This window comes from Salvelinus fontinalis, chromosome 29 (genome assembly GCF_029448725.1).
Source record: "Salvelinus fontinalis isolate EN_2023a chromosome 29, ASM2944872v1, whole genome shotgun sequence".
In the NCBI taxonomy this organism is placed as follows: Eukaryota; Metazoa; Chordata; class Actinopteri; order Salmoniformes; family Salmonidae; genus Salvelinus; species Salvelinus fontinalis.
The window spans coordinates 34,672,672-34,694,088 of NC_074693.1; the positions used below are offsets into that span (position 1 = coordinate 34,672,672).

Sequence of the window (21,417 nt, forward strand, 5' to 3'; positions counted from 1 at the left end):
AGCACATTAATAAACATATTTATTGTAGTTTTACAAAAATAACAGACAATCTTCCTTCTTTTCCAAAACAGTGATATCACAACAAAAATACTTTTGCAGACAAAAACGCAAGCCTGACCATTATCATCAAAACAAGTTGACTGTTGCATTTAGTTTTAAATCAGTCTCCTGATTCTCCAGCTCTCCCACTGTAGAGATAAGTGATGTCCTCGACATTCCTGCCACACATAATTGAATTCCTGTCGACTCGAAGGGGTTTGGTAGTGCTCCTAACTGGTCATCATACGAGGGGCGATACTCATGGACATGAGCTCCTGGAAGAGCAGCTTGCAGGCGTACGGCATTCTGACCAGGGAGATCTGAAAAGGTTACATTGTACATTATCTTAATCGATAAATCTTCAGCAACAAAACTAAGGCTATAGAGGCCCAGAGTCCAGATTTTTTATAGACTAGTCATTTTTTAACACTAATCTATAGGACACATTTCACTATACTGTATTGTATCCAGCAGCATACCACCCTGCATACCACTGCAGGCTTGCTTCTGAAGCTAAGCAGGGTTGGTCCTGGTCAGTCCCTGGATGGGAGACCAGATGCTGCTGGAAGTGGTGTTGGAGGGCCAGTAGGAGGCACTCTTTCCTCTGGTCTAAAAAATATCCCAATGCCCCAGGGCAGTGATTGGGGACACTGCCCTGTGTAGGGTGCCGTCTTTCGGATGGGACGTTAAACGGGTGTCCTGACTCTCTGAGGTCATTAAAGATCCCATGGCACTTATCGTAAGAGTAGGGGTGTTAACCCCGGTGTCCTGGCTAAATTCCCAATCTGGCCCTCAAACCATCATGGTCACCTAATAATCCCCAGTTTACAATTGCTCATTCATCCCCCTCCTCTCCCCTGTAACTATTCCCCAGGTCGTTGCTGCAAATGAGAACGTGTTCTCAGTCAACTTACCTGGGAAAATAAATAAAAAAATAAAAAAATTGTAGTTAGAATCAGAATTGACAGTTACAGTAATAAAGGTATAATGATATAAACAACAAATGAATAGGCCGACCTAAGCATAAACCATGTTAAATAAAGGTGACATAAAAAACAAATAAAATCAAAAACAGGGACACTGGTGGTGGTGTTGACACGTACCTGTGTTTTGTTGCGACAGCCCCTGCACTCGTAGGTGTGCGTGCGGGTGTTGGCGATGGCCATGAGGCCACAGAGGTTGCAGACGTGGACCTGGTAGGGGTCGGAGGCCTCGAACAGCCTCTCACGCAGGAACTGAGCCGCGCCGTGTGCTATCTGACAATCGCGCTCCATCTCCCCAAAACGAAGACCTCCGTCACTGGGTGGACAGATGACAACATGGTTAGTAAAGCAGGCCAAATCAGGGCCTGTATGAACAAAGCATCTGATCTAGGATCTAGTACTTTTATTAACATCTAAAAAGACAGAACTGATCATAGATAAGCTCATACTTAAGTCGCTTTATGAATACGAGCTCAGAAATGCATACCCAGTGCATTCCCATAGTGCCATAAAGGGAAAAAAGTCATACGTTAAATAATTATTAGTGTTCTTACCGTGATCTGCCCTCCATGGGCTGTCTGTTGAGGATCTGGACTGGGCCTCGAGCCCGAGAGTGGATCTTGTCGTCCACCATGTGCTTCAGGCGTTGGTAGTATGTGGGCCCGAGGAAGATCTGAGAGGTAATCTTACGGCCGGTGAAACCGTTGTACAACACCTAGAGGGGAAAGATGAAGCCAGTCAATTGTACTCTCTAGACAGACTAGTGTGAAATAGTTACTATAGAAAGTAGGATGTGAATGGTGAAGGGGGCGGATGTCCTGACCTCGTTGCCCCTCAGGTGATATCCGTATTCAGACAGCAGGTTGGAGACTTTCTGCACGTTGACCGCATCGTTGAAAGGCGTGGCGTCACCAATCTCCCCTTTGTTGGCTGAAACCTACAAGGTGAAAGGAGGGCGGGAAGGTGGAAACGTTGCTACAAGAAAACTGCCATCCGCAACACTTGATTTACATGACGTCTAAAAAATAAAATGTCCTACTTGTTTTTTTATTTTATTTAACAAATTCTCGCTGACCTTTGTAATTTGTAAAAGATCTAATCTAGACGACAGACAACCCTATTGGTTTACTTATTATCAGTTTACGGTCGTAAAAGGAGTAAAAGTTGAAGTGGGTGGAGGAGTCATTAGACAGGCGACAGTACCTTGCCCTGCAGGCACTCAATCAAATGGCCGACTGTCATACGAGAGGGGATGGCGTGGGGATTGATGATGATGTCTGGGGTAATTCCCTCGCAAGTGAAGGGCATGTCCTGCGGAAAGCATCGGAACAATGGACATAGTTGACTTACAAAGGCTTCTGCATTAGGGTTCCAATTTTCGGAACCAGTTATTCTAAGGGATATCCTCTTACAGGAACGTGGCACATTCTTCCATGTTATATTTAAAATCAGTTTTATAGTACATACTCCTTCTTGGATGTTGTTTAGCATTTCCTGTGAAGAGACCTTTGTTTGTATTTATGTTCAGTCTAAACACAATATGTCTCTAGACAATTGACCAGACAGCCTGGCTCAATGACATACTGTGTAGTCTAGCGAAGAGTAGGTAGACATGGCATGAAGAACATGTCTAATACTTCACCTCCTGTCTGTACTGAATACCACAGGTACCCTTCTGCCCGTGTCGACTGGCAAACTTGTCACCGATCTGGGGGATACGAACGGAGCGAACCTGGCAAGAAAAAAAGAAAAGAAATGGAAGAGTTAAATCATGCCACAAGTAGGCAGATGAGTGTCAAGTGTAAGGAGGCCTCATAACCTTCAAATCTAACTTTATTTGTCACATACAGCAGATGTTATTGCAGGTGTAGCAAAATGCTTGTGTTTCTAGCTGAGCAGTAAGGTTAGAGGGTGCAATATTCTGTCATGTTTCATTTAGTCTATCTGTCAACAACTCAGATTTGGCTTCTTGGTCTTGTTGCTTCTATGGAAGAAATGGGGGTGGCAGGTAGTGGTTAGAACGGCAGCTAGTGGTTAGAACGTTGGGCCAATAATAATTGCTGGATCGAATACCCAAGCTTACAAGGTAAAAATATGTTGTTCTGCCCTTGAACAAGGCATTTAACCCACTGTTTCCCAGTAGGCCGTCATTGTAAATAAGAATTTGTTCTTAACTGACTTAGTTAAATAAAGGTCACACACAATGCTGCTTGTAAAACTCAAGTCATGGTTCATTCAAACCTGCCCCTACTGTGGATGTAATTCCTGCCTACCCTGAACTTGACAAATGAGAAGTAGAGCTGTCAACAGGAGTAATTTGTTACCATCTTTGTTTTTACATTTTTATAGCCTACTACTCGCGTTGTCAAAATGTCACTACTGAGGAAATCTAGAGGACTCATGACACACCCTAATCTTGCAGAACTTGTAGCCCTCCTGGTTGAGGGTGACCATGACTTGGTCCACGATGCCCGTCTCGCTGGTGCGGAGGAAGGTGCTGCAGTCTCTCTTGGTGTAGCGCCGGTTGGTGCTGTCCAGCTCGTCGTCGATCTCCGGCAGGGTCACCGTCTTGCCGATGATGACGTCCTCGCCGGAGACACGCACGCCGGGAGCTATCAAGCCGTCGTCGTCCAGCTTGTCGTAAATGGCGTGCCTCATGCCTGAGGGAAGGGGAGGACCATTGGGTTGTTCAATGAGAAATTCTCTTTGTATGAATGCCAATTTAACAGAAGTTGCTGATGGAAAATGTATGAGATGGAAATAGTAGGCTCTGGTTTTATGGCTGACTCCTTTACATTTTTAAGATGCCAAGATATCTAGGACGTACCCGAACAGGTTTCGCGTGTGGGTTTCTCAAAGATTTCCTCCTGATCGAAACCTTTCTTTGACTCCTGTTCTTTGTAGGAGCGGTAGAACACAGACCTGAAATAAAAACACTTATTTACACATTTCGTCTAAAGTAATTTTCACATCAAATTGCAGGTCTTCAAATCACAGCACAAACCTGAAGAATCCACGGTCCACCGCAGAGCGGTTCATGATGACAGAGTCCTCCTGGTTGTAGCCAGTGTACGCCGCAATAGCCACAATCGAGTTGATACCTAAACCAGGCACAAATGGAGGATTTCAACGAGCCAGAACTAAAAAAACGGCAGACATTTTTAGGTCAGAGTTAAAGAGTGTAATTAGCTGCCAATTCTGCAGCGCTCCAGTTCTCACCTGCAGGGAGCTCTCTGAAACGCAGGTACTCCATAGAGCGGGTGGTGACTAAGGGTTTTTGAGGGTAGTAGAGCACGTGGGCCAGGGTGTCCATCCGCACATGGAAGTTGGTGATGTACACACCCATGGCTTGTTTACCCATAGCAGACTGGTACGTGTTTCTGGGAGACTACACGGGAAAAGTATTGTATTCATTGATTTACAGTTAAAATGGATGGATAAAAATCTTACATTTAGGATGTTTCATAGCCACGTCTTAGCATAGATATTAACAGTCTCTTGCCATTGCATCTATTCAATCAGCCCAATAAGAAAACCTAGCGTCATATTCCGCGCCGTACCTGGTTGTGATCGGGGAAGGGGATGATGGAAGCACAGACTCCCAGGATCATGGAGGGGTGGATCTCACAGTGGCTGTATGTAGAACAGTAGGCCACGCCCTTCTCCTGGAGGTCGTCAGGGGTCATGGCCAGCATTACAGTCTCCTCCTCCAGGGTGTCGATGTACTCCACCACGCCGCTGGCCACCAGGTCCTGCCAACTGTAGTTGTTGTACTCCCTCTCCTTCAGCTGGTCAATGTGTCTCCTCTTCAGCAGCAGCTTCTGTTTCTCTACGATCAGCAGAGGACGACAGATCCTCCCGGCGTCCGTGTAGATGCGGATCTCCCTCTCTCGGATGTCTCTGATCATGGACACCTAGAAAACGGGTAATGGTGTATGAGAACAGAGAAAATCTGAAAAAGGGGATATTGGGTTTTTATGTGTAGGTTCATTTAATAATAAAATAATGAAAATGTCAGAAAAGTCCTGAAAATCTGGAACAATTATATCTCTTACCTCAGACACAATGATGTCCATCTGCCTCCTCAGTTTCCTCAGTGTGTTCATCAGCTGCTCTGGGTCCTTGTGTATGCCCACCCAACAGCCATTGACAAAGATCTTTGTGGCACTGTTAGGGTAGAATTAATGGACAACATCAGTTGTGCAGATAAAACGGGTTGAAAAGCTTTTCAGAGACATGACAGAATGTTTTTGATTCTTTCTGGATAAAATAAAGAGCAGTGTGCTGCCATCTGCTGGACTCACTCCGCTATGGCTGCCGGTGAGATCTCCTCCAGGTTCTCCATGCTCCACTCCTCCAAGAACTCCAGGATGGGAGAGGGCTGGGAGCCCACAGAGATGTAGGCCATGAGGGCCAGGTTCTTCACTAGGCCTACAGCATGACCCTGGGAAATAAGACAGGGAGGGGGACATACAAATGGGGGACAAAATAAGCAGGGACAACACTTTCAATGTCAATTGTAAGTGAGAGCTTAGCTCCTTGTGGGTAACATTACAATTTGGCATCATACAACAACTGACCCCCTTGATAATGAACGTAAATGTGATTTGGAGTGGTATTGGGCATACCTCCGGGGTCTCAGCAGGGCACACCATGCCCCACAGCGTGTTGTGAAGCTGCCGGGGCTTGGCTAGCTTGCCGTCCCTACCGATGGGGGAGTTCACACGACGAAGGTGAGAGAGGGTGGAGGCGAAGGTCAAGCGGTTCAACACCTAAAAACAGACGAGGAATGTTGTAGTTTTTAATGACGATAAACAAATCCTCTTAGAGCAGCATAATGGCAAACTAAGCTGTAACTATATAGGGATGTGTGCCAGATGTGTTCTGCCCTGCGTTACCTGGGACACTCCAGCTCTGGCCTGATGGGCCTTCTTGACGTCACCCCAGTTCCCCGTGGCCAGAGAGTACTTCAGGCCGTCGGAGATGATTCGTGTCTTGATGGCCAACTCCAGGTTGAAGTCTTTCCCTCGGTCAATAAACTTCTGGGCGTAGATGCGGATCTCTTTCAGCAGGTTCTTGAACATTCTAAATGGGTCAACAACAAAAAAAGGGAAAAAAAGCTTCCATGCATATTCTCCAAATGCTCAGTTTGAATAGGAGTGCGGTTTACACAAAGTTGCACTACATCTGAACGAAAGCTTTCTAGACATTTTATAGGTGCGTCTCTTTAGGACTTACCCACGGAACAGGAAAGCCAACAGCGGCCCAGCCAAGTCTAGTCTCTTGTTGCCATAGTGATCCCGGTCGTCCAGCTCTCTTCTGCCCAGGGCCGCTAATAGGAGTCTGTGGACCATGTACCTGCAAACAGACACACAACTGAGTTACATCAATACGTCAAAACAACAACATATTGCATAAAGACCATTGCATGCAGAAACGTGACGCCGTCATAACCATAGAATTACATAAAGAATGTCCAACAGAGACCTGGTGAGTTACACAATCTCTATGGCAGTGGTTTCAATCTGTGGTCAACAAAGTTTGTAATAAAAATGTTAAAAGTTGAAAATGGCAGAGTTAAATTATGTTATATACAATTTTACATTACTTTTCACAAGGCAAACTGTTTAACAGACATCCATCTGTAATAATAGGCATTTAATATATTACATTCACTGATAAAATTGACTCTAAATGTGACCACTAAGGGAGGTGGAAGGGGAATCAAACTCAAGGGGTCTCCCCAAATATTTTCAGGTGACCCTCCCCTTGTACTGTCAAATAAATTGAACACCATCCCCCCCTTATATAATTAAATAAAAATAATGTTTTAGACCACAAATAACAATAACTGCGTTAATAAATGTGGATATTGACTTCACCACGCTTTTGTGGCACAGTTCGATGCCATGCAGGGCTGCTGGCCAGAAGATTCGCCGACCACCACAGATGATCTCACTCTCCCTGCCTGTTTCATTACTTCACGATCAGAGCTGGTTGCAGACAATGATCAGCTAGGGTGGAATCAGATAACATTTTTACACCATATTTATAATTATATAAAATATATACAACATTTGTTCCACCAACAGGTATCTGTGCCAATGCACCACACAACCAATAAACAAAACATACCGACTACGGGCACTTCAATATCATGGTTTGCGTTTTCAACACCACAATAAATAGACTATCTCAACAAACAGAAAAGACATCCATGTCCCATTCTTCTCTGCAGATCCTCTCAAGCTCTGTCAGGTTGGATGGGGAGCATCGCTGCAGAGCTATTTTCAGGTCTCTCCAGAGATGTTAGATCTGTTTCAAGTCCAGGCTCTGGCTGGGCCACTCAAGGACATTCAGAGACTTGTCCCGAAGCCACTCCTGCGTTGTCTTGTTGGCTGTGTGCTTAGGGTCATTGTCCTGATGGAAGGTGAACCTTCACCCCAGTCTGAGGTCTTGAGCGTCTGGAGGGAAAACCCTTGTACATTTCCCCATCAGAGTTGCGTTTCCATCAAATTGACTTATTGCAGATAAAAGTATGTGCCTAAATACGTAGTGCACATAAAAATTACTTCCCATTAATCCCCATGTACTGAATAAAAAACTACAAGTTAAATGGGTTTCCATGGCATTTTCAACTTTACTGATGGTTTTGTTACAAAAAATGTTGAGTAGGTGTGTGCGCCCACTCTGCTATTGGTACATGCACGCTAGCCAACAGGTTGCAGATACAGTGCAGGTATATCCTACTACATGAGATTATTATAGACATAAATGCAAGATTATTTCTATTTGTCAAATGGCAGCCAAGCATCGATCATCATCATTGGGGCGGCAGGGTAGCCTAGTGGTTAGAGCGTTGGGCTAGAAACCGAAAGGTTGCATTGGGCTAGAAACCTAAAGGTTCAAATCCCCGAGCTGACAAGGTACAAATCTGTCATTCTGACCCTGAACAAGGCAGTTAACCCACTGTTCCTAGGCCATCATTGAAAATAAGAATTTGTTCTTAACTGACTTGCCTAGTTAAATAAAGGTAAACTATTTTTATTATCAAGCCACCAGAATAAGACCCTCCATATTTATTGAAAGGAGCATCAACCTCATCACTGTGAAGTTCCACCCTGTGAAGTTCATCATCATTTATTTAATCTGTCATGAATTTTTTATCCAACACGTAGGTTACTTTACTGCATAAAAAGGTTGGATGGAAACCTGGTTAATGTCAAGCCATTTTGCAGATGCTGGAATTATATTTTGGATGAATCTGCGCATTCCTACAGGAGACTTTTGAAGTAGCCTAATCAGATTAAAACATTGTGACTGGTTGTGTTAATGCCACATACAAAAAAGGTAACACATTTTAAAAGTGAAATGATAAATATTTCCACCATAGAGAAGCTTTCGGTTCTAGGTGCGAAAGGAATAGCCACTAGGATTGGAGAGGAGGCAGAACGTGCGTTAAGATTTCCTGAATAACTAGGCCTGCTGGGGGCATAAAGTTGAAGTCTGAAGTTTACATACACCTAAGCCAAATACATTTAAACTCAGCTTTTCACAATTCCTGACATTTAATCCTAGTAAACATTCCCTGTCTTAGGTCAGTTAGGATCACCACTTTATTTTAAGAATGTGAAATGTCAGAATAATAGTAGAGAGTGATTTATTTCAGCTTTTATTTCTTTCATCACATTCCCAGTGGGTCAGAAGTTTACATACACTCAATTAGTGTTTGGTAGCATTGCCTTTAAATTGTTTAACTTGGGTCAAACGTTTCAGGTAGCCTTCCAACTATAAGTTGGGTGAATTTTGGCCCATTCCTCCTGACAGAGCTGGTGTAACTGAGTCAGGTTTGTAGGCCTCCTTGCTCGCACACTCTTTTTCAGTTTTGCCCACAAATGTTCTATGGGATTGAGGTCAGGGCTGTGTGATGGCCACTCCAATACCTTGACTCTGTTGTCCTTAAGCCATTTTGCCACAACTTTGGAAGTATGCTTGGGGTCATTGTCTATTTGGAAGACCCATTTGCGACCAAGCTTCAACTTCCTGACTGATGTCTTGAGATGTTGCTTCAATATATCCACATAATTTTCTTTCCTCATGATGCCATCGATTTTGTGAAGTACACCAGTCCCTCCTGCAGCAAAGCACCCCCACAACATGATGCTGCCACCCCCGTGCTTCACGGTTGGGATGGTGTTCTTCGGCTTGCAAGCCTCCCTCTTTTTCCTCCAAATATAACAATGTGCAGTTGCAAACCGTAGTCTGGCTTTTTATGGCGGTTTTGGAGCAGTGGCTTCTTCCTTGCTGAGCGGCCTTTCAGGTTATGTCGATATAGAACACGTTTTATTGTGGATATAGATATTTTGTACCCGTTTCCTCCAGTGTCTTCACAAGGTCCTTCGGTGTTGTTCTGGGATTGATTTGCACTTTTCGTACCAAAGTACGTTCATCTCTAGGAGACAGAACGCGTCTCCTTACCTGAACAGTATGACAGCTGCGTGGTCCCATGGTGTTTATACTTGCGTACTATTGTTTATACAGACAGATGAACGTGGTACCTTCAGGCATTTGGAAATTGCTCCCAAGGATGAAACAGACTTGTGGAGGTCTACAATTCCTTTTCTGAGGTCTTGGCTGACTTTTTTTGATTTTCCCATGATATCAAGCAAAGAGGCACTGAGTTAGAAGATAGGCCTTGAAATACATCCATAGGTACACCTCCAATTGACTCAAATTATGTCAATTAGCCTATCAGAAGCCTCTAAAGCCATGACATCATTTTCTGGAATTTTCCAAGTTGTTTAAAGGCACAGTCAACTTAGTGTATGTAAACTTCTGACCCACTGGAAATGTGATACAGTGAATTATAAGTGAAATAATCTGTCTGTAAACAATTGCTTGAAAAATTACTTGCGTCATGCACAAAGTAGACATCCTAACCGACTTGCCAAAACTATAGTTTAACAAGAAATGTGTGGAATGGTTGAAAAACAATTTAATGACTCCAACATAAGTGTATGTAAACTCCCGACTTCAACTGTATGTGGCCACATTATTATAGGTTGACTTGGGAAAAGGATGATCTACAGACAGCACATTCAGCATCAGAAGTAAAAATACAGCCAGACTGTCCTGCTACTGAGCCTTTCTAGATCTTATAAACTGTTGAAAGGAAACCAACAACTGATCCAAATGTGATTAAACATTTGAAACACACAGCTTTTGTTATTCAAATGACATTTTCACCTCAGCCTAGAGTAGAATTTTTACTCACTTGAGAACAATAATGCAATTATTCATTACATTGTGGTGTTATAGGCTAGTCTAGGTAAGATAATTGTATTGTCCCTAAACAAGATCAACACGGCAACTTTCTTAGTTGTGTGTTTCATGTCTTCACTTTTCTTTCATGCAAAGATACCAGTGGTGTAAAGTACTTAAGTAAAAATAAAGTACTACGGTACTTAAGTAGTACTACTTTACTTCAGTCGTTTTTGAGGGTATCTGTACTTTACTACTTATATTTGACAACTTTTACTTCACTACATTCCTAAAGAAAATAATGTTTTACTCCATACATTTCCCCTGTCACCCAAAAGTACTCATCACATTTTGAACGCTTAGTTAGCAGGACAGAAAAATGGTCCAATTCACACACAGAAAACATCCTTGGTCATCCCTACTGCCTCTGGTCTGGAGGACTCACTTAAACACAAATGCTTGGTTTGTATATATCTGATTGTTTGAGTGCGCCCCTGGCAATGTGCCATCTGGTTTGCTTAATATAAGGAATCTGAAATGATTTATACTTTTACTTTTGATACTGAAGTATATTTAAAACTAAATACTTTTAGACTTTTACTCAAGTAGTATTTTACTGGGTGAATTTCACTCGAGTCATTTTCTATTTAGGTATTTTTACTCCAGTATGAAAATTGGGTACTTTTTCCACCACTGAATGATGCACCTGGCCTGTCCACTGCCTAGCAGCTATTACAATTTATTCTTGTGGATTCATATTTAAACATTGACGCAGCTTTGAATGCTTTTATATGTGGTATAATTGCTAGTTAGCCTGTTGCAGATCTGGACAAACCACTAATGTTGCAGATCCACCTACCACTAATGTCACTATAAACGGTGGATAGAAGGCAGGATAGACCGTTAGACTACTTTGACCTGTGGAACAGTAAAAGTTAGCACATGGAAAAGCGTAGTCCATAAAGGAAGTACCATAACACCTTGATATAGGGGTGCATGCAAGCAGATGAGGACATTTGGCTAGAATGGAAGACAGTAAAACCTGTAAAAGAACAATATGCACCACTATATCAAGGTATATCAAGTTAACCAGGAGAAAAAAAGTTTGACCAACCTTCCCCCTATTTTGGACCACCCCTCCCCCCAGTAAATTGCAATCTGGCCCTAAGATATTTTGTCCTCAAGAGCTTATTGAAGTGATTTGGTGGTCCCCGGAATGGAAAAGATTGAGAACTCCTGCTCCATGGTCATTACATTAATATAACATAATAAATACTCACCCTAAGAAATAGGCCTTCTTGGTCTCACAGAAGTCACTGACTCCGACGTGGGGGAGCACCTCTTTCTGCAGCACCTCCTTGGCGTACTTGATCCTCCGCTCCTTGGTGACACCGGGCTTGGCACCACGAGAGCCGATGAAGTTCAGCGCCACGTTCTGCTCCTGGATCACAAAGGCCTCGTCCAGGGATGGCTTGACCTGGTGGAGCACAGCACGTCAGATAAGTAGTGTGTGTGTGTGTGTGTGTGTGTGTGTGTCATGTTTCCTGTATCTAGAACATCCTAGACAAGAGATTTACCATCTCCATCATCTCAGGGTCGTCAAAGTCGTAGATTATGTGCTCCAGGATGTCTCTGTCGGACACAAAGCCCAGGGCTCGGAACACTATGATGATGGGCACCTCCTGTCTGATGTAGGGCAGAGTGGACACGATCCTCTGACCAATGGCACTTTTCTTCACCCCCTGGGAAAAAAAGTAAAAAAAAAAATGTTGACATGTAAATATCTGGGATGGTAGAAAATTTGCCAGTAAATTTAGGACGAGGTATATTTGTTTCTCACCTGTCCTCCCCTGGCCATCATGCTGACCCAGATGGAGCTGGTGGGGCGCGAGGAGTTTTCCAGGCAGGAGCGGCACTCCCCTGTGTACGCGTACTTTGAGTCCTTCTTGGCGAAGACGTACACTGTGTTCGTGGCCATCTTCTCCTGGGCAATCAGGACCTGCAAACCAAACAAGGCAATTGCTATCAATAGCTCAATACCAGGGTTGGCTAGGTTCCTTTCTTAATGTAATCTGTTACAGTTTACTAGTTACCTGTCCAAAATTGTAATCGGTAACATAACTTTTGGATTACCTAAACTCAGTAACAATCTGATTACTTTCAGATTACTTTCCCCTTAAGAGGCATTAGAAGACAAAAATGAATATTACCAATTGAACGACACCTATTGCAGGATAAATCAGTGTTAGAGTTTACATAACTGGCCATATATGGATGTTTCATTTTACTTTATGGGTTGGTTATGTAGGCTTCTTCTAACCCATTGCTTGCTACTACAGATAATAATACGATTAGGCTATATCTTTACATTAAAAACCAAAGTCTTTCAGACTTCTAGTCATTCCAATTAACTTAATACACCTTGGTCTTCAAGAATAGGACTTGTAAATACAGAAATACAGATTAGCCAAACTGTTTTACCTGAGCATAACCAAAAACGAAGGACTTATTAACCTACTCGGTTTATGATTTTGTAGGCTACACCACTGCTGTCGTCCTTACCTCCAAGCATTTATTCAAATTGGATAATCTTTGAATTTCCGACAGCAGTAGGACCATTTAAAAAGATACAGTGCCTTCAGAAAGTATTCATAGCCCTCAACTTACTCCACATTTTGTTGCGTTACAGCCTGAAATTTAAAAATTAAAAAGTTGTTTTTAGAAATCTTAGCAAATGTATTGAAAATAAATACAGAAATCTCATTTACACAAGTATTCACACCCCTGATCATTACATGTTAGAAACACCTTTGGCAGCTAATACAGCTGTGAGTCTTTCTGGGTAAGTCTCTAAAAGCTTTTCACACCTGGTTTGTACAAGATTTGCACATTATTCTTTTTAAAATTCTTCAAGCTCTGTCAAGTTGATTGTCGATCATTGTTTCAAGTCTTGCCATAGATTCTCATGCCTATTTGAGTCTAAACTGTAACTAGGCCACCCAGGAACATTCAATGTTATCTTGGTAAGAAATTCCAGAGTAGACCAGACCCATTCCATGGCACATGGTTTATGAATTGATACGCAAAACAACGCCGGATTCAAAACTTCGAATTTTTCAATTTAAATTATTGTACAAAATTCTTGCAACTAATAGAATGTTATATATATGGGGGATACAATCTTCCCAGCTCTGTAGATTCTGCTGTGAGGAGGCAGAGTCATTAGACCATTTATTTTGGTATTGTCCGCATGTAGCTCGTTTTTGGTCACAGGTCCAGGAATGGTTGAAGAATTGCAACATTTGCGTAGAACTAACGCTACAGATAGCAATACTGGGGGATTTGAAAAGCCATAGTCAATCAATCAATAATATAATAATTATTTTAGCAAAAATGTTTATTTTTAATTTACAATCCGTGGAAGCTATGAGAATAGGAAGATTCAAATCTTTTGTGAAGCATCACAGCACAGTTGAATAATATATGGCAAATAAAAATCCGAAATGGATGATGTTGGAAGATAGATGGGAAAGGTTGAGTGGAGCTGAAGGGTGGGACTAATAACAAGATAAACAATGTAGGGCATACGGGATCTGTGAAATGTGTATAGGTGCGGAGCTATTGTGAAATAGCACAGTTACAAGTGGAAATCAAACTGGATGGACAACAGAAATAGAGGAAGGACTAAGAACAAACAAGAGAGAACTATTATAAAGTAGACTGTGTCTGTAAAATGTGTATAAGATGTATAAATTGAAGGTAAAAACAGAAATGTTTATCAGTTTACTCCAATTGGGGGATCGGTGGTAGGGTTTGCGGGGAATAATAAAAAAAAATAATAATAATAATAATAAATAAAAAAAAAAGAAATTCCAGAGTATATTTGGCCTTGCATTTTAGGTTATTGTCCTGCTGAAGGGGGAATTTGTCTCCCAGTGTCTGTTGGCAAGCAGACAACCAGAATTTGCCTGTGTCCACCCCCCCCCCCCCCCCACAAAAAAAAAAAACTCCCTAGTCCTTGCTTAAGACAAGCGTACCCATCCATACCGGTGACAAGCATACCCTAGTCCTTGTCATGGGGTATGCTTGTCGTCGGCAAGCATACCCTTGCCAATGACAAGCAACATGATGCAGCCACCACAATACTTGAACATTTGAAGAATGGTACTCCATGATGTGTTGGATTTGCTCCAAACAGGACACAAGGTTAATTTCTTAGCCACATTTTTTGCAGATTTGCTTTAGTGCCTTATTGCAAACAGGATGCATATTTTGGAATATTTGTATTCTGTACAGGCTTCCTTCTTTTCACTCTGTCAATTAGGTGAGTATTGTAGAGTAACAATGTTGTTGATCCATCCTCAGTTCTCCTATTACAGCCATTACACTCTGCAACTGTTTTAAAGTCACCATTGACCTCATGGTGAAATCCCTGTGTGATTTCCTTCCTCTCGGGCAACAGAGTTAGGAAGGACGCCTGTATCTTTGTAGTGACTGGGTGTATTGATCCAAAGCATAATAAATAACGTCACCATGCTCAAAGGGAAATTGAATGTCTGCTTTTTATTTTAATCTACCAATAGGTGCCCGTCTTAGTGAGGCACTGGAAAACCTCCCTGGTCTCTGTGGTTGAATCAGTGTTTGAAATCCCCTGCTTGACTTACAGATAATTGTATGTGTGTGGTACAGAGATTAAGTAAATCATGATAAACACTACTATGGCAAACATAGTCCATACAACTTAAGCACACGTTTTGTCCTGAACTTATTTAGGCTTGCCAAAACAAAGGGGTTGAATACTTAAGACTAATTTCAGCTTTTGATTTTTAATTCATTTGTAAACATTTCTAAAAGCATAATTCCAAATTGACATTATGGGGTATTGTGTGTAGGCCAGTGACACAAAATCTCAATTGAATCCATTTTAAATTCAGGCTATAACACAACAAAATGTGGAAAAATGTCACGGGGTGTGAATACTTTGAATACTGTAGCTTACAAAAGCCTATTCTTGCTTTTTCCCTGCGATCCTTCAAATGCATTTAGTGTGTCATCATAGTGGTCTTTGACTTGTGGGCAGACTCACTCAGGCGGAACAAACCTAAACTTGCACCTTTTTTCAATGCTGATTTGAATATCATTGATAAAACAGGAAGGTGTCAAAGATTTTTTTACACAAACATCTTTTCCGAATTACTAAAAGCTATCAAGTTTTTTTTAAGTATCTGTCATCTGCTTACAATATTTTTTCTGGTAACATAACAGATTACAGTTTTTTCATAATATGTTACTCCCCAACCCTGATTGAAACCCTCTACTTTCTCTCTACTTTTACCTTCTCTGACCCATTGATGATGAAGTATCCCCCGGGGTCCAGTGGGCACTCGTTGAGCTCACACAGATCACGGTCTGTCAGGCCGCTGAGCAGGCAGTAGGTGGAGCGCAGCATGATCGGGATCTTGCCGATGAAGGTCTTCTGGTGCTGGGTCTGTAACTGGTCCTCACCCTCCTTGATGATGGTCTTGGTGATGTCCACGTACAGTGGAGCAGAGTACCTGTATAATACAGATGTGGCCCTAGTCGACACTGGCAGCACTGAAGGTTGCAAATGATGTGCAAGGGAGATTTATCGTGATAAAAGTATGGCCCCAAATGAGCAAACTTACGTAAGGTTCCTGAGTCTAGCCTCGTTGGGCATCATAGGCGACGGGGCTCCATCTCTTTCCCAGTGAGTGGGTTTTGAAAGGTAGATCTGCTCAAACTTCAGCAAGTAGCGTGGCTGTAGAGCAACAAAAAAGGAACGTTAATAGGGCATTAGTAAGTGCCCTCGTAGAGAGAGGCAATACATGGAGCAGAATATCTGAAAGCGCCTGTCTGTCACTCACCGGATCCTCCACCTCTCCAGAGGTGTGCTGGGCCTCAGCCTGCAGGTCAATTGGCGGGGCATCCTCCACGATCCTCTGCACAGACATCTGGATGAACTCATCAAAGGAGTCCAGCTGCTGTCGCACCAGGCCCTTCTCATCAAAATAGGAACTGTAAGGCGCAGCAGAGAGAATAGTTATTTGAACAAAAGCAAACTGCATAGTGTATGCTACATGAGGATACAAAAAAATAGGAGAGATAGGTGTTCATCCGGTTTGGAGCGAGCGGTCGCATTTGCATTCGCTCCGCAGGTAGTATAACTTTTCATTACATTTCATTACAATTCATTATAGTACAACGGTTTGATTTGTCTAACCTTAGCAATTTCTTCTTAGCTAGCTACATAGCCGTCTGTGTATCAAAGATAATTGCGTAATTATCGTATTTCGTCGTCTATCGTAGTCCACACTGCTATCTGCCTAGCAGCTAGCCAGCTAGCCAGCTAGCAAACGTCCACCGTCTACCGAATAGTAGTATAACTTTTCATTACATTTCATTATAGTACAACGGTTTGATTTGTCTAATCTTAGCAACTTCTTCTTAGCTAGCTACATAGCCGTCTTTGTATCAAAGATAATTGCGTAATTATCGTATTTCGTCGTCCTAACGCAGTCTACACTGCTATCTGCCCAGCAGCTAGCCAGCTAGCAAACGTCCACCGTCTACCGAATAGCAGCACTGTAGAAACTATTACACTCAACGAAACGACTTGATTAGTGTAGTGTTAGCTAGCTACATAGTTGTCTTTGCTGTCTTCGTATCCAAGATAATTGGGTAGTTCAGAGTGTGTAGTTTTAGAGTGATTATCTTAATTTACCGAGGTTAGCTAGCCAGCTATTTGTCGTCCTTAATGTAGGAAACACTGCTAGCTAGCCAACAGCTAGCCAACGTCTACCGAATAGAACTTCCGCACTCAACAACCCGGTCGCATTCCGCTTCGCTCCACAGGTAGTATCACATTTTCATTTCATTTCATTACAGTACAACGGTTTGATTTGTTTGATCGTAGCTAGCTACATAGCTAGCTACATAGCCGTCTTTGTATCAAAGATAATTGTGTAGTCTAGAGCGATTTTCTAGGTTAGCTAGCCAGCTATTGTCGTTCTTTTAACGTAACGTAATCAACACTGCTAGCTAGCCAGCTAGCCAACGAATAGCAGCACTGTAGCAGCACTGTAGAAACTATTACACTCAACGGAACGACTTGATTAGTGTAGTGTCAACAACGCAGCCACTGCCAACTAGCCTACTTCAGCAGTACTGTATCATTTTAATCATCTTAGTCAATAAGATTCTTGCTACGTAAGCTTAACTTTCTGAACATTCGAGACGTGTAGTCCACTTGTCATTCCAATCTCCTTTGCATTAGCGTAGCCTCTCCTGTAGCCTGTCAACTATGTGTCTGTCTATCCCTGTTCTCTCCTCTCTGCACAGACCATACAAACGCTTCACACCGCGTGGCCGCGGCCACCCTAATCTGGTGGTCCCAGCGCGCACGACCCACGTGGAGTTCCAGGTCTCCGGTAGCCTCTGGAACTGCCGATCTGCGGCCAACAAGGCAGAGTTCATCTCAGCCTATGCCTCCCTCCAGTCCCTCGACTTCTTGGCACTGATGGAAACATGGATCACCACAGATAACACTGCTACTCCTACTGCTCTCTCTTCGTCCGCCCACGTGTTCTCGCACACCCCGAGAGCAGCTGGTCAGCGGGGTGGTGGCACCGGGATCCTCATCTCTCCCAAGTGGTCATTCTCTCTTTCTCCCCTTACCCATCTGTCTATCGCCTCCTTTGAATTCCATGCTGTCACAGTTACCAGCCCTTTCAAGCTTAACATCCTTATCATTTATCGCTCTCCAGGTTCCCTCGGAGAGTTCATCAATGAGCTTGATGCCTTGATAAGCTCCTTTCCTGAGGACGGCTCACCTCTCACAGTTCTGGGCGACTTTAACCTCCCCACGTCTACCTTTGACTCATTCCTCTCTGCCTCCTTCTTTCCACTCCTCTCCTCTTTTGACCTCACCCTCTCACCTTCCACCCCTACTCACAAGGCAGGCAATACGCTTGACCTCATCTTTACTAGATGCTGTTCTTCCACTAACCACATTGCAACTCCCCTCCAAGTCTCCGACCACTACCTTGTATCCTTTTCCCTCTCGCTCTCATCCAACACTTCCCACACTGCCCCTACTCGGATGGTATCGCGCCGTCCCAACCTTCGCTCTCTCTCCCCCGCTACTCTCTCCTCTTCCATCCTATCATCCCTCCCCTCTGCTCAAACCTTCTCCAACCTATCTCCTGATTCTGCCTCCTCAACCCTCCTCTCCTCCCTTTCTGCATCCTTTGACTCTCTATGTCCCCTATCCTCCAGGCCGGCTCGGTCCTCCCCTCCCGCTCCGTGGCTCGACGACTCATTGCGAGCTCACAGAACAGGGCCCCGGGCAGCCGAGCGGAAATGGAGGAAAACTCGCCTCCCTGCGGACCTGGCATCCTTTCACTCCCTCCTCTCTACATTTTCCTCTTCTGTCTCTGCTGCTAAAGCCACTTTCTACCACTCTAAATTCCAAGCATCTGCCTCTAACCCTAGGAAGCTCTTTGCCACCTTCTCCTCCCTCCTGAATCCTCCTCCCCCTCCCCCCCCCCTCCCTCTCTGCAGATGACTTCGTCAACCATTTTGAAAAGAAGGTCGACGACATCCGATCCTCGTTTGCTAAGTCAAACGACATCGCTGGTTCTGCTCACACTGCCCTACCCTGTGCTCTGACCTCTTTCTCCCCTCTCTCTCCAGATGAAATCTCGCGTCTTGTGACGGCCGGCCGCCCAACAACCTGCCCGCTTGACCCTATCCCCTCCTCTCTTCTCCAGACCATTTCCAGAGACCTTCTCCCTTACCTCACCTCGCTCATCAACTCATCCCTGACCGCTGGCTACGTCCCTCCCGTCTTCAAGAGAGCGAGAGTTGCACCCCTTCTGAAAAAACCTACACTCGATCCCTCCGATGTCAACAACTACAGACCAGTATCCCTTCTTTCTTTTCTCTCCAAAACTCTTGAACGTGCCGTCCTTGGCCAGCTCTCCTGCTATCTCTCTCAGAATGACCTTCTTGATCCAAATCAGTCAGGTTTCAAGACTAGTCATTCAACTGAGACTGCTCTTCTCTGTATCACGGAGGCGCTCCGCACTGCTAAAGCTAACTCTCTCTCCTCTGCTCTCATCCTTCTAGACCTATCGGCTGCCTTCGACACTGTGAACCATCAGATCCTCCTCTCCACCCTCTCCGAGTTGGGCATCTCCGGCGCGGCCCACGCTTGGATTGCGTCCTACCTGACAGGTCGCTCCTACCAGGTGGCGTGGCGAGAATCTGTCTCCTCACCACGCGCTCTCACCACTGGTGTCCCCCAGGGCTCTGTTCTAGGCCCTCTCCTATTCTCGCTATACACCAAGTCACTTGGCTCTGTCATAACCTCACATGGTCTCTCCTATCATTGCTATGCAGACGACACACAATTAATCTTCTCCTTTCCTCCTCTCCTTTCCCCCTTCTGATGACCAGGTGGCGAATCGCATCTCTGCATGTCTGGCAGACATATCAGTGTGGATGACGGATCACCACCTCAAGCTGAACCTCGGCAAGACGGAGCTGCTCTTCCCCCCGGGAGGGACTGCCCGTTCCATGATCTCGCCATCACGGTTGACAACTCCATTGTGTCCTCCTCCCAGAGCGCTAAGAACCTTGGCGTGATCCTGGACAACACCCTGTCATTCTCAACTAACATCAAGGCGGTGGCCCGTTCCTGTAGGTTCATGCTCTACAACATCCGCAGAGTACGACCCTGCCTCACACAGGAAGCGGCGCAGGTCCTAATCCAGGCACTTGTCATCTCCCGTCTGGATTACTGCAACTCGCTGTTGGCTGGGCTCCCTGCCTGTGCCATTAAACCCCTACAACTCATCCAGAACGCCGCAGCCCGTCTGGTGTTCAACCTTCCCAAGTTCTCTCACGTCACCCCGCTCCTCCGCTCTCTCCACTGGCTTCCAGTTGAAGCTCGCATCCGCTACAAGACCATGGTGCTTGCCTACGGAGCTGTGAGGGGAACGGCACCTCAGTACCTCCAGGCTCTGATCAGGCCCTACACCCAAACAAGGGCACTGCGTTCATCCACCTCTGGCCTGCTCGCCTCCCTACCACTGAGGAAGTACAGTTCCCGCTCAGCCCAGTCAAAACTGTTCGCTGCTCTGGCCCCCCAATGGTGGAACAAACTCCCTCACGACGCCAGGACAGCGGAGTCAATCACCACCTTCCGGAGACACCTGAAACCCCACCTCTTTAAGGAATACCTAGGATAGGATAAAGTAATCCTTCTGACCCCCCCCCCCCCCTTAAAAGATTTAGATGCACTGTTTGTAAAGTGGCTGTTCCACTGGATGTCATAAGGTGAACGCACCAACTTGTAAGTCGCTCTGGATAAGAGCGTCTGCTAAATGACTTAAATGTAATGTTAAATGTAAGAGCATAATTTTACCTGATAACAATCCAGCAAGCTTCCTGCCATAAATCGGGGGTGATTTCATCCTCATCCTCATCGTATTGGATGTCTGAGATCACAGAATTTGGATAATAGATCACAGAAAATACATCAAAGAAGTGAATATGAACGCAGTGACATAACATTAGCCAAGGTCCTAACTAGTTAATGGAGTTTTCTACAGCACAACAACTGATAGACACAAAGAAAGGTATTTTAAATCTGCAGACCTCAAAGACTTGCTAACTTAGATTTTTCAACATGGCATGGTGTGATTTTCATATAAGCAGGCCTAGTTGAAAGTATGATTATAGCTAGGTGTTTAGTCTGGTGAAACCAGACACCTAATTAACTAGGCAATTAGTTAACTTCGCAAGCTACATAGCGCTAGTATGCTTGCTAGCTACTGTAGCTATCTATTCTTGGTGATGTGCATATTAGCCTGTATGCTAGCTAGCAACAAGCTAGCTAACTACATTATGTAAAAAATAACGCATTCGACTCAAATGGCTGAAATACCAACAAACCTTCATCTTGGTCATACATGGTTACTGCTGATTCCCTCTCGTGTTCGCATAAATAAGCAGAAACCAACTTTTAAATAATCAACAGTGTCTGATTCAACGATGTCTAACGTTACACACTTTGCTAAATGAACACAAAAAATATCGATGGTCAAGCCTG

The 21,417-nt window shown here is 44.0% G+C and overlaps 1 protein-coding gene across 2 annotated transcripts; it reads right to left on the minus strand.

The window, feature by feature from the left end:
* Positions 1-4: 4 nt before the first annotated feature.
* Positions 5-21,404, minus strand: LOC129827893 (DNA-directed RNA polymerase II subunit RPB2). 2 transcript variants are annotated; one of them, XM_055889166.1, is made up of 24 exons: positions 21,261-21,404; positions 20,731-20,803; positions 16,169-16,319; positions 15,950-16,062; positions 15,619-15,838; positions 12,124-12,282; positions 11,861-12,025; positions 11,564-11,760; positions 6,261-6,380; positions 5,921-6,107; positions 5,651-5,794; positions 5,327-5,466; positions 5,078-5,189; positions 4,583-4,936; positions 4,242-4,410; positions 4,027-4,123; positions 3,850-3,944; positions 3,432-3,682; positions 2,665-2,754; positions 2,226-2,333; positions 1,846-1,959; positions 1,577-1,737; positions 1,143-1,338; positions 5-359 (listed from the first exon to the last, which is right to left on the minus strand). In XM_055889166.1, the coding sequence occupies exons 1-24, from the start codon at positions 21,277-21,279 to the stop codon at positions 270-272; spliced, it is 3,525 nt and encodes a 1,174-aa protein (XP_055745141.1). In that variant the 5' UTR covers positions 21,280-21,404; the 3' UTR covers positions 5-269. The 2 variants fall into 2 exon arrangements, with proteins under 2 accessions (XP_055745141.1, XP_055745140.1); XM_055889165.1 differs by having other exon boundaries at positions 266-1,338.
* Between the last annotated feature and the right edge of the window lie 13 nt (positions 21,405-21,417).

Coding starts and splice junctions, on each gene's coding strand:
- LOC129827893 (XM_055889165.1), bottom strand. Junction 12,026..12,123: donor TGATGGCCAGGGGAGGACAG/GTGAGAAACAAA, acceptor TTTTTTTCCCAG/GGGGTGAAGAAAAGTGCCAT. Junction 3,683..3,849: donor CACACGCGAAACCTGTTCGG/GTACGTCCTAGA, acceptor CCCTTCCCTCAG/GCATGAGGCACGCCATTTAC.